At 40.1% G+C, this 27,356-nt stretch overlaps 1 protein-coding gene and 1 long non-coding RNA gene across 4 annotated transcripts in view; one reads left to right on the forward strand and one right to left on the reverse strand.

The window, feature by feature from the left end:
- Nucleotides 1–14,567, forward strand: part of LOC114896493 — a 15,522-nt gene extending 955 nt beyond the window's left edge. The window contains exons 2-3 of the long non-coding RNA XR_003793821.1: nucleotides 4,850–4,930; nucleotides 14,336–14,567. This is a non-coding gene — a long non-coding RNA (uncharacterized LOC114896493). The remainder of the gene's footprint in view (nucleotides 1–4,849; nucleotides 4,931–14,335) is intronic.
- COL4A3 (collagen type IV alpha 3 chain) overlaps nucleotides 681–27,356 on the reverse strand; it is a 133,976-nt gene continuing 107,300 nt past the window's right edge. For 2 of the 3 annotated variants that reach the window (XM_029224497.1, XM_029224499.1), the window contains 18 exons: nucleotides 24,136–24,234; nucleotides 23,299–23,388; nucleotides 22,473–22,612; nucleotides 20,373–20,499; nucleotides 19,031–19,111; nucleotides 18,547–18,645; nucleotides 18,210–18,257; nucleotides 14,505–14,690; nucleotides 13,874–14,004; nucleotides 10,600–10,672; nucleotides 8,689–8,760; nucleotides 8,474–8,599; nucleotides 7,521–7,619; nucleotides 6,037–6,249; nucleotides 5,227–5,404; nucleotides 4,985–5,099; nucleotides 3,579–3,751; nucleotides 681–2,962 (listed from right to left, as the gene is read on the reverse strand). In XM_029224497.1, the coding sequence (XP_029080330.1) occupies nucleotides 2,878–2,962; nucleotides 3,579–3,751; nucleotides 4,985–5,099; nucleotides 5,227–5,404; nucleotides 6,037–6,249; nucleotides 7,521–7,619; nucleotides 8,474–8,599; nucleotides 8,689–8,760; nucleotides 10,600–10,672; nucleotides 13,874–14,004; nucleotides 14,505–14,690; nucleotides 18,210–18,257; nucleotides 18,547–18,645; nucleotides 19,031–19,111; nucleotides 20,373–20,499; nucleotides 22,473–22,612; nucleotides 23,299–23,388; nucleotides 24,136–24,234 (2,135 nt within the window). In that variant the 3' untranslated portion in view covers nucleotides 681–2,877. The remainder of the gene's footprint in view (nucleotides 2,963–3,578; nucleotides 3,752–4,984; nucleotides 5,100–5,226; nucleotides 5,405–6,036; nucleotides 6,250–7,520; nucleotides 7,620–8,473; nucleotides 8,600–8,688; nucleotides 8,761–10,599; nucleotides 10,673–13,873; nucleotides 14,005–14,504; nucleotides 14,691–18,209; nucleotides 18,258–18,546; nucleotides 18,646–19,030; nucleotides 19,112–20,372; nucleotides 20,500–22,472; nucleotides 22,613–23,298; nucleotides 23,389–24,135; nucleotides 24,235–27,356) is intronic. The other variant, XM_029224498.1, reaches the window with a different exon arrangement.

A 27,356-nucleotide genomic window follows, 5' to 3' on the forward strand; every position in this document is an offset into this window, starting at 1 on the left:
TATATATATATATATATATATATATATATATATATATATGTATCTCTCTCTCTCTCTCTCTCTCTCTGAAAGGCCTAAGATTGCAAGTCCTTTGATTCTTCAGTTTTCCTCCTAGAGACTTATCCTGAGTAAATAATTGGACAAATGTAAGATAAAATGTGTATAATATGTCCATAATAAAACTAAAATAAATGTCCATCAATTCATTGATTTATGTAGGAAATCCATGTAAATAATGATTAGTTCTTATCTATTGATGTGAAAATATGTCCACAGTGTATTAAGTTTGATTTAAAAATTTAGTTTCAAGACAGCATGCTTTTTATTCCATTTTTGTTTAAAAATATATTTACAAGAAAAAAGTTGAGTGGGGGTGAGGGTTAGATCATGGCAAGTTTTATATTCTTCTTCATAATTGCTGTTGTTTTTACAGTGAACATACACTGTTTTTACAATCCAAAAAAATTTGTTTACATTTTGAAAAAAATAAGACCAGATATAATTTTTTCAATTTTATTCTTAGACAATACAATAAAATAATATTTAAGTTGTAATTACAGAAATATTAGTACATTACAACATTGTAATTTTGTCAAGATATAATATAAAATATTCAATATATTTTAAATATATTTCATTTGGTTATAGAGTAAATATTAAATTAAGTTTAGTAGCAGTAAGTTACACTGGATGCATAGAAAAATCTTTGTAAGTTAAATTAACAATAAAATTCAAATTTAGAATTATTGTAATACTTTTATAAATAAGTTACTTAATAATGTTTATCTTGTAAAAAGACCTTTGAGAAATCCACTATTTCAGCACACGGTGAAATTCCAAAGTTGAAGCCCGAAATTTAAAAGAAACAAGTTATTTACATTTATCTACAAAGTTAAATCTTCCTAACCTTATTAACTACTGATAGGTATCTGGAAAGGAATGCACATGAACTATGTTTTAATGCTCAGTCTTAGAAGTGGGACTGAGCAACTGTTAATATGGCTTCATTGGAATTTAAGGTTTTAGCATCACTTGTCTTCCTCAGAAGTTAAACACTGATAAGAGGGCAAGAAAAGATGGAGGCTTGGGGACAAGCAGAGGCCAGTCATTTGGCATTAGCACCAGTATAGAGCATTCACTTATTAGTAAAATTAGATGACCTCAAGGTCATTTGTGATTTTGGACTTTAAAGAGAGGCATGGATGGAGCAATGATACTGGCAGTGAACCAAAGCCAGCTGTACCTGGTAACTGTAGAATTGTTTCTTAAGTGTTTGCCTTGAGCAGTTCTTCCCAATCAGAAATCACCTGGAGGGTTTGTTAAAACACAGATTTCTGGGCCTTACCCCCAGCGTTTCTGATTCTAAAGGTCTAGGATGAGCCCTCGAATTTGCACTTACGGCCAGTACCCAGATACTGCTGATGCTGCTGGTCTAGAGACAACATTTTGAGAATTGCTGACCTACACAGGGTTTGTGGAGATCAGCTAGCCCTATGCCATGATAGTACAATTAAGAGAGTAGGATATTTTTAGAGCAAAAGAAGTCTTAGCATCAGATGAGTCTAAAAAAAAATGAGTCTAAGTAAATAAGTAAAATGCACTTCTCAGTTTAAATGTAAAAATGGCTTGACAGTAGTCACATGAGCAGTGAAGGATGCCAACCAAGGTCACAGTCTGTGCTGTCCTCTGGGGTCACATCTTCACTTACAGAGCAACTGAGGCTGAAACAATAACCTGAATTTAAATATCAGCACCACCAACTCCACCTAGGTGGATCAGGAAGCATAGTTGACATACAACTGCCAAACTATACAATTCGTACGTTAAGATTTTTACACAATGGACTCTTTCAATGGTTTGTAAGAATATCAAAAACATGTTTTTACAAAGGAAGAATTAGATAGTTAACAAGGGAATAAATCTCTGAACACCCAGTTTAAATGGAATATTTAGAGCAAAGGAAAAATATTCTGAGCCTGATTAGCTAACAAATGACTTTTCTTCCATGGATTGCTGAACTACTATTTTATAAGGTATGCACCAAGATTTATAGGGATGGGGATAAAGTGCACATCTAGGAAGTAGTGTCCTTGTTATTTGTGTGGATGTAATTAATTCACTAGGGTAAAAATTGTATCTGTTTGAATATAAGCAAGCTATATTGCTGCAGTGAAATGAATTCAATGGACAAACAAAAATATCTTTTAAAAAATGTAAACCAAAACCAGACAGTATTTCCAAGGCTATTATGATTCCACTCAGAGCAACCCCCTTTTGGCCATAGTCTTGGGTATGTTTGAAAAAGCACTAGAAAAATCCATGAACCTCAGTTCAATTCCAGTTCCCTTAGGCCTTAGGTTACTCACCAGGTTTAAAAGTCCAGTTTATTCATGATGCTCTAGTATTCCACTTGTCTCCATCCCCTTCCCTACCCAGGGTCTAAAGCTTTAGGAAGCGGGTGGTTGGGCAATCTAAAACAGATTTAGCCTCCCTGAGTCTCCAAGATTGGAATAGAAGGGGGGCAAATCCTGGGAATCCAGTAGACCAAATAGCTCTTAACTTGTAGCATCAAACTTTATACAGTCACCATTTACTTAGTGCATTGGATACAAATGGAATACAATTTCAGTGATATTTTGTGAAAAGCCTACTGCCTTGAGTTAGGGAACTTTGACACAGTACAGATTTAGAGAGCAGTATCACAGAACTAACTTAAAAGAATGCTTTGTTGTGTGGGGAAACAAATAGAAACTTTGTACTAAGCCATCATAGGGCGATACTGTTCGGTTAGAGAAAAATACTTAAATAACTGCATGTTCTTTATCATTACTTGGTTATTTAGGATGAAAAGTCACAGTTCTATTTTTTCTTTATTTTTCAATGTCTCCTCTTCATGCACACCTGACAGCGACTTATTATCTTTTCTAACTCCCCAGCTTTCACAGTTGACGGAATAGGTTTTCTGAAATAAAAAACAAAACAAAACTAAGAAAAAAACCCACAAAAAGTTTCATCAATTTATAGATAAAAGGGAAATACTTCCTGGGTTCGAGTTTTATTAATGAATATTGTAGCTCATTTAAACTTTATTATAGGGAGGTATATTTCTGAAGAGGTATCTATGTCAGTATTTTAGTTGTATTTAGCAGCAACTTGCAGGTGCAAAGTTATGGATCATTTTTTCTGAAATAAAAACTACTCTTATTCTTTTAATACTCTGTATTACTCACAAGTCTTCCAATACAGTAAATTAAGATTAGCAGATCATTTAGTGTTGACAGTTTCATTCAGTAGTCTATAAATTCATATATAAATATTAAATACATTTAGTGATGACAAAAATCACACTTTTTTTGGTCTTTATTGGTACAGTAGCACAAACCAGGGCTGCCTGTTGACTCTAGACCACTTGTAAACTGGATTTTATTGGCTAAACAGGCTAAACAGGATTTTATTGGCATGGGGAGATGTTTTAGATGTGAGTACATCAACACACAGGGCATGAAAATCTAACATAGGCAACCTTTGAATCGTTATGCAATTGAGTCATCAGATTAAACGTGACTGTGAATAGTTACCTGAACATTCTTCTGGGGTCTAATGAAGCCAACCAGAAACTGTAGGAATTTGAATAGTAGTTGCATGTTCCTCTTCCATGACATTCTATAAATGGACTGGCTCGGAATTCTTCTAAGCAGGAGCCGGGGGATGCCAGTGCCTGCCCAGCGCCCTCTGAACCTGCACTTGTGAACTATCATAATAAAAGTATCCAAATAAGAATTCTTTGCATACTGCTCACATTTTCAGTGCTCGAAAATGTTCTTTGTTGTAATAGAAGACAGTAAGAAAAAACCCCAGAAAGGATGAATTAAACCTCTTGTGTTTCTTTACCCAAATTTACTAACACTCCAGCTACCTTCCAAGTTGAAGGATAGTCATCAAAAATAAAATAAAAGCTATTTATTTTGCCTGGAATGCTCTTTTCCCCAGGTCTGACTGGTTCTTCCTCGTCATTCAGGGGTCTGCTTAAATATAACCTCCAAAAAGATTTCCTCGACTTCATCCCTATCAGTCTCTCCCCTTATCTTGCCTTATTTCCTTCCTAGGACTGTTCACCACCTGAACTCATTACTATTATTGTTATTTTGTCTTCTTGCTTATATGTCTATCACTAGGATATAAGCTCCATGAGAGCAGGAACTTTGGTTCACTGCCAGTATCCTTAGTACCTAGAATGGTCAAGGCATATAGTAGGTGTTAAATAAATATTTGGTGAATTAATGATTGAATGAATGGACATCTGTGAGTAAAGAAGGGGGAAGAGTATATCATAAATGATGCTACACAGAATATGAATGACCACTAGCCACATTTGTGCAGGTATCAGAATCACAAATGTTAATCCCTAGATTTCTTCATTTAGTACTTACATCTCGGGAATTTTTCTTTAAAAGGCTGTTTCTTTTAGTTCCCATCTTCATAGGAACTTCAAAGGGTCACAGTATAAGGCAGAAAGATTTTGGAGCAGACAGGCTCAGATTCAAATCCCAGTCTTACCACTTACTAGTTGTGAGACCCTGGGGAAATTTCTTTACTTCATTCTTACTTGTAAAACTGTAGATGATAGAAACTACCTTGCAGGGTTTTCAGAAGGCTTTTGGAGGATATATAAAACAGCTGCCACATTTTTAAAAAAAGGCATTCTATTACCAATATGGTAGCTACTCTACACTTAAATGTCTTACTTAGAATTTGTGGGTAGTCTCTTTCTGAGAAGTCTATTTTTTAAAATGCTCCATTATTTACCAAAGAACAACTTACTTGAAGTAAAAAAAAAGTATATTTGCAGATTTTCAAGCAAATATCCACAACAGACTGTGCATATTGATGTCAAGCAATATTCCTGGGGCCACGTCTCATCCAGCCCAAGGTAAGATTCCACAGATTATCTTTACTATGAATTTACTGTTCCTTTTCTCCTTACCATGATGAAAGAAAATCCTTTCCAGAGAGAAATCCAGCCAGGAGGACATGAGGGGATATCAGTAGTTTGGCTGTGAACAGCTATGGCAATTGCAGGACCTTCACAGACAGTGCATCTGTAACACGAAACAAAGAAGATGGCAGCATCGCCACTTTCTGCACCATGACGTGCTGCCTTACATTCCATTACAAACGAAGTGATTCAACTGCTCCCATCACGAAACTAAGGGATTGGGATTTTACCTGCTAATATAAGGCTCCAGGGCCCGGCCAGTAATTGGAGCCATGTCCACTGGCATCAGAGCTGGTGTTGAGAGCCAGTATGAATAATCGTTTCGAGATGCGAAATTACATACATCATTGATATTGCAGAATAAGAATGGCATTGTAGTAAATCTCTGCAGGCAGCTGCCAAGAGTTCCTAATAAAACATCAGACTGGGTGTCACTTTCAGTAAATTCAAATTATTTTGATTATCATTACTAGATAGAGGCTAATTAAAACACAACCTATGGCAAAAACTGGAGAAAGACAACACAAAAGAGCTATTTACAAAATGTGTGATTGAAAAGTTTTAATACTGATAGAAATTAAAGATCCAATAGGGAAAGAAATCCTCCTTCGTTCTTCCACCTTTAACACTTCCTGTGGCCGTTTCTAATCAGTCTAGAATTTAAGGACTAGCAGAGGTTGCTTGGAAAAATGTCTGCTTCAAAGTATTCCCAGTTCTTCATATGTATATGCTAGCCAATAACCAGACAAATCTTTAGAAAAGATGTTACTTTGAAGATTAAAAAGCAGACAGGTATTTTAGTGAAAAGTCTTTGCGTTGCACAGGGTGAGCTAGATTGACATTCATGAGCCAGGCCCCTTCTAGAGCTTACATTCCGGAATGAATATTAGACAGGCCAATGTCTTATTTACTCTCTTTAAAAAGTGCTGTGAGATACTCAGGTGGTTTATACTTAACTTCAGAGGGAAGTACCCCATGCCATAAAAATGTAGAGTCTGCATGTGGAACAAAGTAGCTAGAAATGAGAACGAGGGCATTACCCAGGTCCTGTCCATGGGATTGTTCATTTCCTTGTACAAAGAGAAGAGAAAACCCACTATAGAGTGGTTCTGTCCCTTCTGGACAGGAGGGAATCGCCGTGGTCTGGCTGTGCCGGGTGAAGACAAAGCCCCTCATCGTTGTCCCCCTTGCAGGTGGTCCAGTGTCTCCAGGTTTCCCCTTCAAGCCTGGCAGGCCATCGGATCCAGGCGGTCCTTTAAAAAACACATTAAACACGTTGCAACACAAATGAAACCTCAAACTTGTTTTTCCAAAATAAGAATTTAAATGTTTACATATATTTATTAAGCCTCAAATACAGAAAGGAGTCCTAAAGAATAATGGTTTATAAAATGGCCAAAGAATATTCTTAAATGTTGACTATTTTATTACAAATGCCTCTTACGATAGATATTTGTGTATATCTGACGATGAGTCTTTTGAGATCACGTTTTCATCTTCGTATTGCCCTGTGGTGCCTGACATCAAGACAAACTCTGTCTACTTGTGCATAATTCTCAGCACAGTTTGTGTTGTAGTAGCCTTGCTCTTGCTTTGGCCCCATTCTGTAACCCAGACTTGGTCAGTAAAGTTTTTAAATTTATGGGATTATTAATAAGAGTTTTATTTTTTACCATTTTGAAAAACACATTTTTAAGGAAAGTCGAATGATTAATAATGTTTTAAATGTTTTAAAGCACTCAGGACAATATTAAGTCATGAGTGATTATGCAGTTAACATTACAATTAATATTATTAGTTAGCATATTTAAAGACAAATCTCTAGTCTTTACAGTTGTATTATAGTAGATCTGGGCATATGTCAATGAATTCGAAATCACATTTAGAGTTTTCTCTTACTTTAATAAAGTCAGCAATCCTAAAAAATAAGATTTGGAGAGCTGGGTATTTTCTAGAAAGGTGCTTTTGAAACTTTTGCAGAAGGTAGGTTTTGATCTGGGCATATCAAATTGACACATGTAAGTTTATGTTCAGACTAAAGAGGCCCCCTTTTGGGACACGCACATGAGTTGTTGAGTTAGTATTCAAGAATGGCAAAGTTAAAAGACAGCTTTCCTAAATAGGGATACTAAGTTGCTCTTCTGTTCATATCAAGGTAATGTTTTTCCAACTATGTACTTAGGTGCTACTCTTACAAGTAGATATTATCAACTAAGTACACAGTATCCGCTTTTCTGAAAATAGAACTGGTGTTTCATTAGGCCTGTGTGTCCTCAGGTTAAAAATCTGAAGTACATTTGTCCAGTTAACAGATAGGAAGAATGGTTTATTCCAGTAACTCTTGATTTTCTGCCTTCTTCCGAAAGAACATTTTGCCCCGGCTTTTAGTCTAATCTGCACAACACAAATTGAAAGATCTAGATCTAGATCTTATAGTCACAAATTTGAACAAGGCTCCTTTCCCTGTATATATATGGGTAATAGCTCTCCTTCAGTGAAGGAGAACAGCCAGCTGTTTGTTTACCTTGCTCTCCTTTACAACCTTTGTTGCCTTTTTCTCCAATTGGTCCAGGGGTTCCTGGTAGTCCATCCTTGCCTGGTTTACCTCTTGGCCCACAGGGTCCTAGGCAAAAAAAACCAACCTTGTATTGAATGGATCATATAGAAAAAAAAGCAGGGTGGCCAACCATCCCAGTTTACCCAAGACTTCTACAGTTTCAGCAATAAAAGTCCTGCAAAGACAACAGACTGGGCAAACTGGGACAGTTGGTCATCCAACATGTTACACTCTACTTCCCAGGGGGAAAAAAAAAACCCTGAAAAGTGAACTAGGAGTATATGAAATACAGCAGTTTAAAATTGTGCTACCATTTTGATTTATGCCGCTCCAGAATTCACTATGCCCTTGTATTGATCAAAGTAATAAATCATCTCTCTCTTATCTCCCAGGTGATTCAGGCAAATGTAGAACACAACAATTCCATTCAGAAGTCTATTACAATATGCTAAGACTATAAAAAAGGGTTAGTCAATTGCCATGAACCAATATTTTGAAAAGATTTCATAATATTAAGCATACATTTGCATTTACTACTCTTCCAAGTACCGTACAAACTGTTAGAAAAGTATAAATACCTGAAACTCAGGTTTATTTGGGCAATCATTTATAAATAGTCAGAACTCTAAGAATGACAGTTGTCAGAGAAGATAGACTTCATACTTTTACCTTAACCAAAAAAATCCTGAGTTTCCTAAAGTGTATTTGTTTATACTATACACAACAGTTTTCAATAGACTCAAAAGGAGTTTTATTTGCTGGTCAAGAGTAAAATGAGCTCAATGCTAAAGCTGATTATTAAAAACACTGTAAAGTGTAACATTTTCTGTTAAGTTGTATCATTTGTTTCCAAAGTTCTTTACAGGTATTTTGGTTCAACTGCTTCCTAGTGATCCCAGTCAATGCTGCCAGTTCCACACCTGGGTTTCCCGGTAGCCCCGGGGGCCCAGGTTCTCCTTGCATCCCTGGTTCTCCAGCTGGGCCAGGTGGGCCTGGGCTTCCTGGAAGGGAGATGATCTTCACTGTGCCAGGGTCTCCACGTACACCTATTGACATGAACATATAAGAAGATGATGGCTTTCCTGATAAGTTACTGTTTCTTCATGGACAGCAATACTAAAGAAATAATATTTACCAGGTGGTCCTTTTGGCCCAATTCGCCCTGGAGGTCCACTTGGTCCCAGAAATCCTGAATCACCCTTCTCCCCTTAAAAAAAATAAAAAGGCAATGTGATTCCACATAGAACAATGGGTTTCCTAGCTCTTTAGGTTGATGGTCGACTCTAGATAATGGCAGTTAGGACCAGAGGTTATGAGTTCTGTGACAATGGCTGCAACTTAGTTATATTTGTGTGGGTTGTGGAATTTCATTTGGACCCAATTAGCCATGTTTAATGTCTATTAAAAATATATTCTAGAAGTAGGCATTAAGAACTAGTATTTTAGCATTGAAGGGGAAGCATTCCTAAGAGTTCACTTTTTAAGTTCAGAAACCAATTCAATTTAATATTTAAGGTAAAATATGAAGTGACATTAAAACCTATTTTAGCACTTCCTAGTGAATTATATTGGTTGTCAACAGTTATCTACTTTATCAGCTTATTACTCTAGCTTTACTAGTAGCCCAAAGTTAGTTATGTTAGGAACTCTCATGAGCTCATATAGAATATCTACTTTGACGTAAACTATGAAAGTGGTAAGATTTCTCTCCCAAACAGTCTTTGACATGAATGAAATGTTACCAAGCACCATCGATTTGGAGAAATATTCTCTTTTAAAAAATCTTGACAAAATGTAGACATTACATCTGATTACTTAGTAAGAACTTAATACTAAACATGATATTCATAGCAGAAATATAATAAAACAATTATATTACCCAAAGGTAACTGGCAACTACACTATAAATTATCCACTGGATATCAGAACTTGAGGATAGTGTTAACATTTGCTTACATCTACCAGAAGAGGCCTAAGTATTTTTCCCTTTGGGGATTAAAAATTTCCACATAAAGAAGTGCAAACTCATAGGTAGTGCCAGATGACAGACAGTCTTATTCTGGAATCTAAGAGACTATTTGAATGTGTTTCATGGAACATATTCCAAAGAACTGATTTTACGAATCTTCCCTCTATATACCTGTAAATATTTCACCAGAATATTTCTTTCTTTAGTAGGGCCTTTCTATAAGTTTTCAAGTCTTAGCTGCTCCTGTTCTGAGACTCGGGGCAGTGGCAGGTGCACACCTTTTCCCCAGGCTGTCTGACAGTGTTCACCAACCCAGTGTCTAGGGAGACTCCTCAAAATCACTTGCTTTGATTTCTTCTATGCTATTTTGCTCCTTGAAGAGCCAGTGGTTGAAAGCATTGAAAAGGCTCTCTTTAAACTCCAGCTTGTCCTCCCTCAGACCTGGGAAAGTTTGTCTTTCACAGAAACATGGTTTTGTTCACTTCGGTTGGAATTCTTGTGTGGCATCTCTTTAGTCTATGATAATAGATTCCCTGCACACACAAAACAATACCAGTGGGTTTAACCAGCGAAGACAACAAATCCAATATTCAAAATGTCATTTGAGATCATAGCACCCTTACGGAAGATGTGAGAATTATTTTCTGAAACCTGAAGTTTAAATTTATTTACTTACCCTCCCCCATTATCAGCTTGGTGAATATTCTTTTAGATTTTCAGCTTCTTAAAATTATCACACATGCACAAAGTAAAATAAACCATTCAAAGCAATACTGTTGCCACTGATGTAGTTCCTCATCCCCCAGCCCGACACACATCAGTACTCTCAAAGGTAACCACTTTAAACTGTTCCTGTTTTGAGTTTTTCTATAGTTTCCATCCTTAAGGTATGGTTTAATTTTTAAGGCCCCTGGGGTTGTGTGCTGGTGAAGTCTTCCTTCTTCGTTCATACTGACGTCCTATTTGTACCCCAACTGTCTGTGGTGACCGTAGGGGTTCAGTAAACATTTGTGTACCCTAAAATATGAATCATGGTCATTGTCTTTGCATCCAAAGAGTAGTGCACAAAAACAGTACCTTTTATGCCCGGAAATCCATAGAATCCAGGATCACCTCTGACCCCTGGCAGACCTGGGGCACCTGGTACTCCCTATATTTTAAAAAAGAAAGAGCAGAGCAACAGACATATTTTTAAAATCACAATACTCACTACAGTTTGTTTTTTTTTAAAGCATATAGGATATAATACTATGTTGGGTCAGAATGAGTTAAAGTTGTCAGACATCATTTTTACATTCCAATCCAGTATTTCACCTCCTGTAACTCCTGTGCCACCTACCTCACCTTACGACTGTCATTTTCAATAAGAAAGAAGTAAAAACTACCTTTAAGCCTAAGAGCCAACATAACTTCTCATGTTAATGTGTGTTGGTGTGAGTATTGGATACAATTGGATATTCTGTATTCTAAAGTGAACTGCCCAGTATTTGAAGATCTTTCAGGAAGAATAGGTACCAGATTGCCAGGATGAAAATTATAATTTGTATTTGTAATTCTTGCAAAGGCAACAGAGTTGCTGTTGAATTGTAGCACCCACCATCATTCTAACTAAGCCATCAGGGTTATAACTTACTCTGGTCAGAGTGATAGAAGTAAAGGTTCCAGGGATGAGAGCATGAAGGGGTTGACAGGGGAGTTTTGACATGCATGTTTGGCAAAGATGCAGTGGTCTGACCGGGCAGAGATGCTCCCTCCTTATGAGGTTCAGACTAATTGCTGTTGTGACCATGAAATGCTCAAGCAAGGCCATCGGAGGAGCCGGGAGGGAACAGGGCTTCCGAAAAGAGTTCTATGTCAGAATGTATATTGCATCTACTCTTATACTGTCCATATGAATGAGATAGAATGCTATTACTTGAAAACAATGAATTGAAGGTCATGGAAAATGCCGACAATAACAAAACTGGTCTTTCAGCCTGCTGTCTTTGGAGCTAGAAGATGAAAGAAAGAACAGTCCTATTTCTTAGATAAGGTGGTGTGAGGTTAAAAAAGGAGAGAGGAGGCTTCCCTGGTGGCACAGTGGTTGAGAGTCCGCCTGCCGATGCAGGGGACGCGGGTTCGTGCCCAGGTCCGGGAGGATCCCACATGCCGCGGAGCGGCTGGGCCCGTGAGCCATGGCCGCTGAGCCTGTGCGTCCGGAGCCTGTGCTCCGCAACGGGAGAGGCCACAGCAGTGAGAGGCCCACGTACCACAGGAAAAAAAAAAAAAAAGGAGAGAGAGAAAACAACCATGTGATCAAGGAGTCTCAGGCTTCTGAAGTCTGGCCTGTTCTCCGGTGGTAAAGATAACCAGGGAGGAAGCTCTGGTGCCAGGCCCTGCCCTAGGGTGGAGAAGAAGCTGCTTCCTGCAAGGAGAGAGCGGTTAAGGGCAAGGAGTCAGTTTAGATATCCATCAAGAAGAATTTTCTTTCAAGCGCAAATGTAGAAGCCTAGACTAACCTTGGAGGCACAGGGGATTTAAGAGAGATCGCATTTCCAAACCAGACTTTCCACATCCCAGTGTCCTTGGAAGGACTTTCAGTGTGATCATAGGATTAGTGTTTGCCACTTTCAAAGAATCACGGAGAACATGAGAAATACCTAAGACTGGAGTTGGGCAAATATCTCACTTAAAAAAAAAGTTTTAAAAAGGTAGATTCTGGAAACCAAATACCAAGAGAGCTTAAGAGAGTGTAACATGTTTCCTGACAAGAAGCCATGCTGAAGAACCTCATTACCCATCACAAGGAAACACAGAACATCTATGACATAACCAATTTCCTCATTAGTTTCCAAGAATTTGATGTAAACAGAGGGATCAGGTTTTTCAAATATGCTGTTAAGAGAAAGCTAGGGAAGGTGCCATAGTGTTGAGTGAGATGCTGTGAATTGAGAGATTTTAATAGGCTGGAAACATGAGCCTGAAGGAACAAGATGATAATTAAGGAAGGTAAATGTGAAAGTTCTGCCCTTATGTCGCAAGTACACAAACAGACAAGACAAAAAGTAATGGAGAGGGCTTTCCTGGTGGCGCAGTGGTTAAGAATCCACCTGCCAATGCAGGGGATGCGGGTTCCAGCCCTGGTCCAGGAAGATCCCACATGCCGTGGAGCAACTAAGCCCATGAGCCACAGCAAGTGAGCCTGTGCTCTAGAGCACGCGAGCCACAACTACTGAGCCCGCGTGCCACAACTACTGAAGCCAGCGTGCCCAGGGCCCGTGCTCCGCAGCAAGAGAAGCCACCGCCGTGAGAAGCCCCTGCACCGCAACGTAGAGTAGCCCCACTCGCTGCAACTAGAGAAAGCCCACGTGCAGCACAAAGACCCAACACAGCCAAAAATAAAAATAAAAAAAAAGTAATGGAGAAAACATAGTAGCAGTTCATGAGGAAAAGGCACAAGGTCTTTCGTTGACTATAAGCTCAATGTGTGATGATTGTGTGGTAATGAGGTTGCCAAACAGCTCATGTGGAATTTTAGGTTGGATTATAAAACAGAATGTTCAGGATAGTGAGACTCTTCCATCCTCTAGCCACTCTGTGGGGTACTGCGTTCTTACTCCTGTAAGGTGTTTGTCCCGGGGGCTGCATTTTTAACGTATTGACAAACTAAGATATATTCAGAATAGAGGCAGAGCTGATGACATCTTAAACTGAATTTGAGAAAAAAAAAAACCATATATTTATTGGGAGAGAAAATAGAAGGAAATGGCAGCTATTTACAAATACTGGAAGGTATGTCATGGGGAGAAAATAAATAGACATTTAGGGGATGGCAAAGATAATTTTTTTTTTTTTGGCGATACGCGGGCCTCTCACTGTAGTGGCCTCTCCCGTTGCGGAGCACAGGCTCCGGACGCGCAGGCTCAGCGGCCATGGCTCACGGGCCCAGCCGCTCTGCGGCATGTGGGATCCTCCCGGACTGGGGCACGAACCCGCGTCCCCTGCATCGGCAGGCGGACTCTCAACCACTGCGCCACCAGGGAAGCCTGGCAAAGATCATTTTGAAAGCATATTAATAGAGAAAAAATATGTTGTCATCTAGAATGGAACTGTTCAGAGTCTAAACAAGAAAAGGTCGGGAATGACATAGAGAAGGGTCCCATATGGACCAAACTTTCAGAGGCCTCTTGGAGACCAAATCTGTCCAACTCTTAAGATTCTTTGATTCTTTGAACCTCCTGGACTCCATCTTTTTTGGGGTGCACTACACAGAAGTATCACAAGTGGGAAATTTTTGTTGCCTCCAGTTACATCTGATCCTGGCAATCGATTTAGAAGAATCTAAGATGTCAAAATAATTTTCCACACTTACCGGATGACCTGGTGGCCCCATGTCTCCTACAGTTCCAGGCGGACCTCTTGGGCCAGGCTGGCCCATAAATCCCTTGTCTCCTTTTATGCCTTCTACAGGACCCCCTTCAGGTCCAGGGGGACCAGGCTCACCTGAATTTACAAAAAGCCCGTCAGTATTGCCACTCAGGGGGCTTTGCAGCTCCTGTCAGTTACCCTTTTGAATGAAGAGCAAACTCTGCACTTTATCGTTACAGCGAACATACTTTGCCTCGTGGGGTGTGACAGGATTGTGAATGAGATAATGCCAGCCAAGCGCCTGGCACAAGGCAGGAACTGCTTCTGCCTGATGATGGTCTGTTAGAGCAGGGTCTGTGTCTAACCCAGTACCTTATACAGAGTAGGAGCTCAATAAATATTGATGAATGGATGCATCTCTCTCTTCCAGGCTCATTAATTTGGTATGTACTAATTTTTCAAACAGGTCCCTCTGCCTCAACACCAACAGCCTTACTGCACCCCATGTGAGGACAGGTGGGCATGGGAAGACAGAGAAGACCAGAGGGGAAAAGAGGCAAGATGGTCACGAGAAGATTGAAAGACATCAAATGTTACTTTCATTCTTTCATCGTATTTAGAAGTAGATCCTCTACCTGGGTTTCCTCTTCTGCCAGGTGGACCTCGATCTCCTTTTTGGCCAGGGATGATTGAACCAGGAAAGCCTGGTGGCCCTTGAGGTCCTGTCATGCCAATGGGCCCTCGAGGCCCAGCATCTCCCACTGGCCCTTTCCTGCCAGGGAGGCCCGGAAAGCCTGGGGCTCCCCTGTCTCCTTTGGCTCCTGCAAAGGAAAACGCCTGATAAGTTCCTGTAATGCCCCTATATGTGGTGTTATAGTTTGTGGTTATCCCTAATAATGTAGACACTTTGATTAAAGGTGTTAAGCTTCACAAGATAATTTTTTTTAAGAGGCTGACAAAAGAGATACAGGTCTACAAGGACTGGGTCTAGACTAGACTCAGTCCTGACTCCAACTAGCTGTTTGATCCTGATAAAGTCTCTTCACTGTTACAAGTCTCCGTTTTCTTATTTAAAAAATGAAGGTGAGGCCTCTTGCCTTCCAAGATGGCCCACACTCTGTCTATGGAGTGTGTATCTCCCTGAATAAACCTTCTTGCACTTTGTCTTGCTCTTGAATTCTTGCCTGCACGAAGCCAAGAACCCACACTTGGCGGCCATCCCAGGGACTCAGACATGACTTGGGATGTGACCATCCTCTCGCACCCCACTCTCTTTCCTGCAACATCTTTTCTGGCACCCAATGCGGGGCCTCAAAGGCCATAATCTCGATCCGCCTATTGGGCTATGGCTCCCCTCTGAAGGGTGGCTGGGCCTTATCCTGAGCCATGGAGATTCGAGTAGCCCGTTAAGTGGCAGCTGACGTCGCCTGCAGGGTCTGGCAGAGACCAGCTCTCTGGCTGTGAAGAAGCGCACTGAGGCCAAGGCTTTTCCCCCTCAGTCTTTCTCATTCTCCTATTGCTCTATCTCTTTGGACGTGAAAAGATCCACCCAGACGACCACCAAACATCCAAATTAAGACTGCGCGGCAAGTAATTGACAACTTGGTTGGGTCTAAAGAACTCCTGCCAGGGGGCTTATCTGGTGGCGCAGTGGTTGAGAATCTGCCTGCCAATGCAGGGGACACGGGTTCGAGCCCTGGTCTGGGAGGATCCCACATGCCGCGGAGCAACTAGGCCCGTGAGCCACAACTACTGAGCCTGAGCGTTTGGAGCCTGTGCTCTGCAACAGGAGAGGCTGCGATAATGAGAGGCCCGCGCACCGCGATGAAGAGTGGCCCCCGCTTGCCGCAACTAGAGAAAGCCCTCTCAGAGAAACAAAGACCCAGCACAGCCAAAAAAAAAAAAAAAAAAAGATAAAAAATGAAGGTGATATCTGACTTAACTCAGTTTTTTAAATATCAAGTGAGAGAATATACAGATGGAAAAGCATGGTGTAACCTTTAAAGTACTCTGTCCATGTAAGCCATAATCATTATTATCTGGTGATATTTAATTACAATGATATTATTCAATCACTGATAATTCAATAGAGCACTAAAAAGCTAAACTTCGGGACTTCCCTGGTGTCACAGTGGTTAAGAATCCACCTGCTGATGCAGGGAACAAGGGTTCGAGCCGTGGTCCGGGAAGATCCCACATGCTGCGGAGCAACTAATCCCGAGCCTGCAAGCCACAACTACTGAAGCTTGCGCGCCTAGAGCTCTGCAACAAGAGAAGCCACCGCATGAGAAGCCCATGCACCACAATGAAGAGTAGCCCCTGCTCGCTGCAACTAGAGAAAGCCCGCGCGCAGCAACAAAGACCCAAGCAGCCAAAAGTAAATAAATACATACATATATTAAAAAAAAAAAAGCTAAACTTCATGGCTGGTTTGTGCATTTAAAGTGTTGCCCAGACAAGCCCAGAAAAAGGAACGACAAAGTTGCCATCCCCATTCTGTCCTCTGGTTACTTCTCCCCCATAACACAAACACTAGTCTGGAAGGGACAAATGTGGCGAGAGGTTTGGATTTACCAAAGAAGACCCTGCAAAAGGTCACAACTTAATACTAATATTTTTCATCTCAGAGAACTTTCAAGAAATTGTGCTTTGACATTCATAAATGGAAGATGTTGTATGAATTGAAAATAATCTCTCCCTCTTCTCTCCCATCTTTGTGTTATTCTAGAAGTGGTAAATGGCATGAAAATGGGAGACAGAAGAAAGGAAGAAGGACAAGTGAGGAGGGGGCTGGTGGCACAGGAAAGGGCTTGGGAAGTTATTTATTATGCAGGGAAGGCTTAGCGGGATGATGAAAATAAAATTGATGACTTGAATATCTAGCCCTTTGTCTATCACGTTCTTTAGCTCTTTGTATGCCTGCAATTTATACCTTTAAAAGAAAGTATTTAGATGATTTCAGCTCTCTTCAAGCTCTGAAATGCTGTAATTGTACGACAGGGTCTGGCAATGGTCTGAGGCACCAAGATGCTGTCTTGAGTTGTATATTCCATGTCCATGAAGATGCTTCCTTGTTTTACAATATGATTTCTTTTGGGGATTTGGGAGAATTAAAACTAATTAAAAGGATTCATACCTTCCAAGTATCAATGACCTCGTCTCCATATTTATTTATCCTAGAGGGACTGAGGTGCATAATCATTTACTTTCATAATTAGGCTATTTGTTGTTTTTAAAGGCTTTTTAATTTAAGATTTGATCGTTTGGTCTCAAATTTTATTTCCAATTAAATGCTAAAGTGTCCTCATTACACATGGTTAAACTGTGAGCTTAGCCTAGGAAAATGAACGGGAACTCCCCTTTTGACCGTAATTCTAAAACTAGGCTATGAAAAGCCTTTATGTTCAGGAGGGAGGGAAGGGTCTGAGAGACGTGCAGACATTGAGCTCAACCAAAACGACTATCGCATCATCCAGAAATGGGAAAGAACGGCTCTTGTCTACTTTCACAGTTGAGCTGGTAGGTCAGAGCAGTTCCTGCCCCGTGGGGTTTCTCTGTAGCGTCAGGCTACTCTTTGCTGGTTCTTTTGAGCATCAATAACCAGAGGCCGTCACTGGGCTTAGGCATCTTTGCTAGTAAAATACTCCTACCTACAGGACCTACGGCTGAGAAGGGTCAATAAAAGGTGCAAATAATCTAGTATTTCTTCTGGCAGGTTTCTATACAAAATGGAAAAAGTTAAAAGAAGCTGCTTATCTTATGAAACACTGGCATGAGAAATCCAGACTGGCAGTGTGTCAAACAAAAACTTGTATATTCTTTGAATGACATATTCAGTAAGTTGCCGTGTCTGAGATGCTGAGAGAGTTACTGGGAATCCCTGAATAAACAGTAACCTGAGCCACAAGCTGGCTCTGGGGGTTGGAATCAGACCTATGAAGGTAACAAGGTGGGAAAGGATTAGTGTTATTACTGCATCTCAGAACAGCAGGGAGAGGAAACTCCTTGAGAAGCTATCAATTCCACCTCCAACTTTTTAGGAGGTGATACATTTAAACCATGCTAACAACATCGAAGCAAATACAGAAGTCTTTTTCATGTTTAAAGACCTTCATGGAAGGAAATTCCAAAATTGGATCACAGTGTCTAGTTTGTTCATTTCGTGGTGATGGTAATAATGAAGCATTTTTACTTGAACACTAAGAATATACATATCCTATATTACCACTGGGACTTATTTAATTCAGTATGCTAAGTTTATTTTATCTATCAGGCATATTAAATTAGATTCCGTCCTTGAAAATGTATATCACCAGGTTCAGGAAGGAAGAACTGCTCACCTTGAGGACCAGGTTTCCCTCTTGGGCCTGGAAGTGCTCCCAGCAAACCTGAAAGAGAAAATTTTGGCATTTTAATATTCCATACATACAGTTAATTTATATATACATATAAAATGTATATGTATTTATATATATAAATTGTGAAACTGACCAATGTATACAAAATTTATTCCACTTGGTCAATTTCACTTTGGTTACAGAAAGAATTATCACACACCCAGAACACATTAAAGATCATCAGTTCTGTCGGGGAAGAATTTCTAGAGCCATGAAGGATTACAGTGACACTAATTATTCTAAATAAACTAGAGTATCCAAGATGATGAGCAAGCAGTACCTGTTTCTCCTTTTTCTCCAGCTGGACCAGGAATTCCATCACGTCCTTGATTACCTCTCTCACCCGCTGGTCCAGGATTTCCTGGGAATCCTGGAGGGCCTGGAAAAAAAAAGCCATTCAAAGAAAGGACTTACTTCCTATCAGTGGCCTAATGTGAACCCCAGATGTGTGGAATTCTGCGAAATGTGTTCATTTTTCAGAACTGAAGCTACATGAAGCTAAATTCACAGTGAAAACCATGGACAGGTTAGTGCTATCATGAGGATTTTTCACTTTGGAATGTGTAGGTCAGCTGATCTTTGAATTAGATCCGTATAAATACCTAACCTCACTTTTCTGCATTGTCGTCTGGAGACTGGGTAACTGGGAGCTACCTTCTAAGGAGCAGTCATGGGTCAGAGGTACCAGAAGACAGAGATTCCAGCCTCAGAAGAAAATATGCTTCCCTCACAAAAGGGAACTAGACAAAGTACAAAAATGGAACCTGGAGGGCCTTTTATTCCTGGAGAGCCAGGGAAACCTTTGATTCCTTTAGACCCCAAATCACCATCAGGACCGGGCTTTCCTATAAATGAAGAGAGAGGGGAAGGAAAAAAAGAAAACCAAAAGATAAATGATTCCAGCAATGGCTGAAACAGTCAGCTCTTACAGTCAACTGCGCTCAAGCTGGCCTTCAAGGGGCACTCCTGCGACAAGTCACTTCAGGCTGTTATTTCCCCAGAGAAGCACAGCAGAGACATGGCCAATCATTCTCAAAGGTGTGCATACCCCAGCCCCTTGGACCGCTCAATATCTGATTTATTACTTTAATTGGGAGTTAGCAGCAAAGCCACTGAACCTTTCCGTGTTTGAAAAGATAGTTTAAATATTGTCTTTAGGTAAGACTTGAAGCTGCAAACCAGTGGCTTAGCAGTTGTTTTTGATCAAAGTGAAAACTTCAACCCAAATAACAAGCAAATAAGAAAGCAAGCCAATGTTTAAACTGGAAACAGCAACAACAAAACCCTCAGAACAACAGTGCTATGGGTTAAATTGTGTTGCTCCCAAATGCATACGATGAAGTCCTAACTCCCTAGTATTTCAGAATATCACTGCATTTGGAGGTAGGTCTTTATTGTCTTTTTTTTTTCTTTCTTTCTTTCTTTTTGGCCATGCCACACAGCTTGTGGGATCTTAGTTCCTTGATCAGGGATTGAACGCAGGCCCCTGGAGGAGTCCTAACCACTGGACCACCAGGGAATTCCCAGGTAGGGTCTTTAAAGAAGCAATTAAGTTAAAATGAGGTCACCAAGGCAGTACCTAACACAATATGACTGATATCCTTATAAGAAAAGATTGGGACACAGACACACAGAGGAAAGACACCTGGAGAAGGTGGCCACCTACAAGCTAACGAGAGAGGCCTCAGAAGAAATCAACCCTGCCGACACCTGGATCTCAGATTCGCAGCCTCCAGAACTAGGAGAAAATTAATTTCTGTTTAAGTTACCCAATCTGTGGTATTTGCTTTGGAAACCCTGGAAAACTAATATAAAGTTGGACAACAAGCTAACATTTCAGGTCTTTAGGCTGAATTCATTGAGGCAGCGCCCTCAAAGTTTTGTTTACGGGAGGAGGTTTTTAGATTTCAGGTCACCAAAGTCGACTGAAATGGACTCCTTGTGGTTCATTTGCCGTTTCTTAGTGTCTTCGAATTTGAAGATCAGATTTGAATAAAATCAATTGTAGTACAAAAGCCTAAACTGCTTTCCATTTACTATTCTAGGAGGCAAGGGCCATACCACACTTCTCGCTTGCAGCTTTTGGCTTGCAAAACCAGAGCTCACCTGGGTGGCCAGGGCTTCCGGGATTCCCAGGAACTCCCTCTGGTGCAGCAGGGCCCGAACATCCAGGTGTGCCAGGTGGCCCTCTACCTCCTTTCTTTCCCATGTCACCTGGCAATCCTGGATCTCCCTTAAATTCAGTCAAACACCTTTAAAATTCTCATATAAGCAGGATATGTGATCAGAATTAAGTATAAACTGGGTTGGTTTCTATCTATGTATTTATTTATTTAGCAATTCATGGTAAGTGTCTGCTGTGTGCTACCACCCTGATAGCTGCTGGGAACAGGATGGCTACATAATTTGTGGGGTGCAGTGCAAAATGAAAATGCAGCTCTCTTTAAAAGGACTTTTAAAAAGTAATTGAAGACAGAAATGGCAGAGCATTAAACCAAACATGGAGTCCTTGTCAGCACGGGACCTCTGTGGCTACACGAGTCCTGTGCCCAAGAAGCCAGGAATATAATAATAACCATGTACGAATATGTGATGGATACAGTCCCTGCCTTCATGCAGCTTTAGAGACCAGTGGGAGATAGACACTAAATAATCACACACACAGATAATTTCAACTTGTGATGATTAACTCAGCGGTCAGAAAGAAATAGAACAAATGGATGTGTGTTCTTCATATACTCTGCATGCAGATAAATGTATGTCAACCACATGTAAAAAAAGAAACAAACAAAAACACAAACTTCCCATGGTTTAATATTCCTTAAATCTGTACTTCACTTTTATGATAAGCCAGAACATATGGATTTGATAGTAACTTACAAAATCTCGATGGTAGCTGACTAAGATTCATTATTCTGTTACCAAGATTTGCCAGCATGGTAAAACCAGCACATTTTGTGTTCAACGCATAGTTAAAAAATTTCTCCTGTGGTTACCTATGAAAACTTTAAATGAAACTATTCATTAATTGAATGTGAATTAAGTCAAATATGATTCCTCACTCAGGAAAAATTTCAGTGGAAGGAGTCTCTTTCTGGTTTTCTGAGGACCTCGTTAAAAATAAAGGGCAAGGGAAATTTGTTTGAACTCCAAGTAGTAAAGGGTTACTTTTTCGGGTCTTTGTGGTTTCTAAAAGTTTTCTTTCTTGTTGTTTTACAGTTGGAGGAAATCTTTAGGAAAGGTGGTGTTTTATTGGCTCAAAAGAGAGTCAGGGAGAAAGTCTCCTAAGTAAAGATTTTTATACTTTTTGGAAGTCTGATGAAAAATAACAGGCTCCTTCTAAAAAAAACAAAAACAAAAACTGTATCCAAACAATTTTCATTCGACTTCTTTGGATACAATAGGCTTCCCCAGGGATCCATGGAATCCCATGTGAAGAACCCCGCTTGTGGGAATTTCTATTAATTATTCTCTATCGCTCTAGCTCTGGCTCTTGTGTAACTGCTATATGCAGAAAGGATGGAAGAAGATAAACCTAAAAGAACAGCTGAGCCACACTGAAACCTTTGGTTGCTGCATGATACCACATACAAGGGAGGGCTTTGGCATCCAGTCTCTAGTTGACAGAGCACAAGCGCTGAGAACACTGTGACAAGATAGAAAATCTTCTGTGTAATGCAACGACAAGAAACTTTTAAAACGATTAAGAAAGATAAATGTATATATCTTAGGATTTTTTTTGGTTTTGCTTTTTAATAATGCTCTAAATTTATTTTATTTTTCATCTTTTATTGTGTTTAAGAAGACAAGTATTTTTTATTACAAAGTTGGAACATTTATTTTTGTAAGCCTGTGTGAGATGAGTCTATAGCAGAGACTGGCCACTTTGTAGCACAAGAAAAACAAACACTGCCCTGGCAACTTGTATGGGCTTGTGATCACTACCTCCTCCTGGTAGCACACTTAAATTGCAGGGTTGGTTATGAGAAATTCCTTGGGGGTTGAAACTGGAGGGAATAAACTCAGAAATTGAAGTTGTGTGATGGGCATCCTTAGTTATAGAGAGAGGGGAGAAAACCTCAAATAACTGTCTGAAAATACAGTAACATTTTCAATTTTCTTTCCCACAATGAATCCAGATACTTGTTGATATTTAAAGGGACTCATTCCACCACCAAAACATAAATACTTCAGTGGCCTATATACCTTTGGTCCTGGTGGTCCTGGCCTTGTACCTTCTGAATAACCTGGCTCTCCCTTATCTCCTTGGGGACCATGAGTACCTGGGAGGCCTGGTCTTCCAGCTAGACCTGGGAATCCCATAGTTCCCTTCATTCCTTTAGTACCTGAAATTAGGAAAGAAATCAGGTAGATCGGTAAAGGCAGAGATCTTGAAGGGTTCTACTTCTTACCTTTTCACAAACCACCTTTCTCCCAAGAAGCTGGTTTTTCAGAAGCACTGATGTGTCAGATAGTCTTTTTTTTTTCAATTTTTTAAAAATTGGAGTATAATTGCTTTACAATGTTGTGTCAGTTTCTGTTGTACAACGAAGTGAATCAGTTATATGTATACATATATCCCCTCCCTCTTGGACCTCCCTCCCACCCCCCCATTCCACTTATTAGAGAAATGCAAATCAAAACTACAATGAGGTATTACCTCACACCAGTCAGAATGGCCATCATCAAAAAAGATCTACAAACAAAAAATGCTGGAGAGGATGTGGAGAAAAGGGAACCCTCTTGCACTGTTGGTGGGAATGTAAATTGCTACATCCCACTATGGAGAACAGTATGGAGCTTCCTTAAAAAACTAAAAACAGGTAGTCTTAATGGATGATTTTTACACAATGTAAATGTTTATTTTGTTCTCACTCATGTTCTGGTTGCATACAGTACATTTGTCTAGAAGCAAATCTAGTTGTTTTACACCAACTTTCTACCAAGTAGAAAACCAATATGACAACACAGAAAATCTAGAATTAGGACCCATCTTGAGGCTGTAGGCTGGTAACAGGACATTATGCATTACCTGGCACCCCCATGTTTCCCATGCTTCCTGGCACACCACGTGGTCCTGGCTCACCAGGATTCCCAATGCTGCCTGGATCTCCTCTGGAGTCTTGAGAACAAATAAATAGTCATACGCTCTGTGTAGTTCCTGGACATAGTAGATGCTCAATAAACACTTGTTGCTTGCACAAATGAATGAATCCAGCGCAGCCAGACCATCTGGTTTAGGTACTTGTTTAGCTGCATTTATGCCTTCAAATAAGGAAGGGACTGGTGACTCAGAAAATGTAAAATTAGAGAAAGTTAGATTTTTTGTCAGCAGGCCTGGATTTCAAACATCAGAATCATCCTAGGACCAAAGCCAGCAGGAAAGAGGGGGCTCCTGTGACAATATAGTAACAGATTTTCAAATGCAATATGGAAATTTTATTACAATGCAATAAATTTCATCACAGATGTGGTCACAGGGAATAGGGGGCTACATTATTTGTTTAAAAAATTACTTTGCAAACTCAATAACTTGTTTAAAATAGAAAGAGGCAAATTTGAAAACCTCTAAAGCATTATCTTACTTTCTTCTAGGATATATGAGGTTGTAATAAATTATAGTTTAGAATACATATCAGCTATTTCAAAATAAAATTTTGAGTGCAAAGCAGAACTTCATGTAGGTTAACATTTTTTAGTTAATACAGGCTGACTACAATTTGGTTAAATTATAAGAAATATAATTTGGTTAAATTATAAGAAGCAAATTTCTGTTGGGGCAGAATTCATATTCTAGAAACACATTTTTGTTACATTTAGATCTAGGAAAACTTAACACCTGATATTTCTATTAGAGAATCAGCTATACCTGGTGATCCTGGTGGTCCAGGTGGCCCTTGGAGTCCTTTGAAACCTGGTAACCCTGGAATGCCTCTGTTTCCTTTCTCACCAGGCTTCCCTGCAAGTCCTAAAGTTAAAAACTATGCATTAAAAATACAGGTTAGAATTTTATCAGGCTTATCCATGTCCTGATTAAAATTTCTGAGCTATTATTGAAATACAACATAGCATATTTGTTAAGAGTATGGGCAGATTTGGGCTTATATTTTATTTAAAAAGAAGATTAAAAGAGGTAATACATGAAAAGCATTAGCACAGTGCCTGGCATGAGTTAGTTCTCAAAGAACTTTAGCAATTTTCATAACATTTACACTTTGAACCAACATTTTAAGAACTAGTGGCCTAAATACAGCTTCTTTTTTTTTTTTAAATAATGACAGAGGATTATCTACTACTATTCTTGTCTGGACTATTTCATTCTTAATCCATTTATTACAACTATCATTTATTAAGTAACTGGTTTATGGAAGACATTATTTTCTTTTATTTATCTTATTTAATCTTCAGGCAACCTCAGTGTATTCTTGAGCCTTTCCAGATAGGGTGTAGAGATGAGAAAATTGAGACTCTTTAAGAAGTCAATGAAATAATATAGAGTCACACCATCAGTTAGTGGTAATGCTGGGACTTGAATCCAGTTCTGCAGGCTAGAAGTCTCATAAGTTTCCCACAACACCATCCTCCCTTCCCTAAAACATGGCTTTGATCACATTCTCCTGCTCAAAAATATTCATTGAATCTCTTTTGCCTACAGAGTAAATGACAGACTCCTTTCACTGGCACTTGAAACATTCTACAATCTATCCATGGCTGCAGCCTGTGCCTTTTCTCAAGCAGATTCACTTCCCTTGGCTGTTTCCCTGCTTACATATTCATTCATTCACATACGCGTTGAGTACCTAATTAATAGACAGGTCTTGTTCTAAGTGTTGGAGACATAGAAAAATCAAGTTCTCTTTTCCCAAGTTTTTAGTGTTTAACTGGGGAGACAGCCAAGTAAATAATTACCACCCAGTGAGATAGTTTCTGTAACAGAGTTGGGCACAATAGGCTACAGGGAAGAATTTTGAGAAGAGGGGATTTTTTTTTAAATTGTAGTGTGATTGCTTTACAATATTGTGTTAGTTTCTGCTGTATAGTGAAGTGAATCAGCTATAGGTATACATATATCCCCTCCCTCTTGGACTTCCCCCCACCCCATCCCACCCATCTAGGTCATCACAGAGCACTGAGCTGAGCTCCCTGTGCTATACAGCAGGTTCCCACTAGCTACCTGTTTTACACATGGTAGTGTATTTATGTCAAACCTAATCTCCCAATTCATCCCTCCCCTTCCCCGACTGTGTTCACACGTCCATTCTCTACCTCTCCGTTTCTATTCCTACATCACTAATTATTAGAGAAATGCAAATCAAAACTGCAATGAGGTATCACCTCACACCAGTCAGAATGGCCATCATCAAAAAATCTACAAACAATAAATGCTGGAGAGGGTGTGGAGAAAAGGGAACCCTCTTGCACTGTTGCTGGGAATGGAAATTGGTACAGCCACTGTGGAGAACAGTATGGAGGTTCCGTAAAAAGAGGGGATTTTTTTTTTTTTTTTTGCGGTACGGGGGCCTCTCACTGCTGTGGCCTCTCCTGTTGCGGAGCACAGGCTCCGGACGCACAGGCTCAGCAGCCATGGCTCACGGGCCCAGCCGCTCCGCGGCATGTGGGATCTTCCCGGACCGGGGCACGAACCCGCGTCCCCTGCATCGGCAGGCGGACTCTCAACCACTGCGCCGCCAAAGAAGCCCAAAGAGGGGATATTTATAAGCTCAGTGTTGAAGAGCAAGTGGGAGCTAGCTGGATGGAGAAAGCATGGAGTGGGACAGAATTCTTAGGCAAGAAAATAACATGTGCAAAGGAGTGGTGAGTAGCAGGGAGTTAGAATATTTTCTTTTGTAACTTTTGGTTTTTTTCCATTTATATCCTTTATCATAAACTAAAAATATAGATCACTTAGTTTATTCATATGCTTTGGTTTTTAAGGGGTGGCAAACAACCGCCTGTGGGCCAAATTTGGCTTGATGTTGCATGGCTGGAGAGCTAAGGATGCTTTTCCTATTTTTAACGGGCTGTAAACAGACAAACACACACAAAAGAAGAATATGCAACAGGTGTCATATGTGGTCCACAAAGCCTAAGATATTTACTACCTGGCCCTGGATATAAATTGTTTACAGAGACATTATTGTTTCTTTCCCTTATTAAGCTGTAAGTTTCCTCATGACCAGAATACTACTTCTGCTTTGTTCACCTCTGTGTCTTCAGGACATAGTAAAAATGTCTAGTCATAGGTACTAAAAAATAATTGCTAAGTAAATAAAGGTCATGTGGCTGGAGAAGTAGGCAAAGGGCAAGTGATAAAGAAACCTGGATGCCAGTCAAAGAAACCTGAATTCTTTTTTTTTTTTTTTTTTTGCGGTGCGCGGGCCTCTCACTGTTGTGGCCTCTCCCGTTGCGGAGCACAGGCTCCGGATACGCAGGCTCAGCGGCCATGGCTCACGGGCCCAGCCGCTTCACGGCATGTGGGATCTTCCCGGACTGGGGCACGAACCCGTGTCCCCTGCATCGGCAGGCGGACTCTCAACCACTGCGCCACCAGGGAAGCCCAGAAACCTGAATTCTTAAAGCAAGGGGAGACTTGGAAAGATTTTAAGCCAAGAGTATCCCTTGCTCATCTGAAACCTACTCATAATTTAAATGCTTCTTCATGGAGGCTTCTCTTTTTTAAAATTTATTTTATTGAAGTATAGTTGACTTACAATGCTGTGTTATTTCTGCTGTACAGCAAAGTGATTCAGTTATACATCTATAAGCTCTTTTTCATATTATTTTCCATTGTAGTTTATTACAGGATACTGAATATAGTTCCCTGTGCTCATGGAGGCTTCTTTGACCACCCTGGTTCAGGTGTTTTCTGCTTTGCTCATGTCCCACAAGGCTCACTGCCAGTGGTACCCAGCTGGCAGCACAGTGAGAAGGCTGAGTATGGACTTTGGAACCAACAACCTCAGTGTGAGGTCCATCTCTGCACTTCCTATCAGAGTGACACTGAGTAATGTGACCTTTCCATTTCCCATCTATAAAATGGGATGACAGCAATAACCTACTCCTAGGGTTGTGAGAATTAAATGAGTCAAT

This window comes from Monodon monoceros, unplaced genomic scaffold (assembly GCF_005190385.1).
Source record: "Monodon monoceros isolate NGI ecotype Baffin Bay Population unplaced genomic scaffold, NGI_Narwhal_1 Super_Scaffold_16, whole genome shotgun sequence".
NCBI classification, from domain to species: Eukaryota; Metazoa; Chordata; class Mammalia; order Artiodactyla; family Monodontidae; genus Monodon; species Monodon monoceros.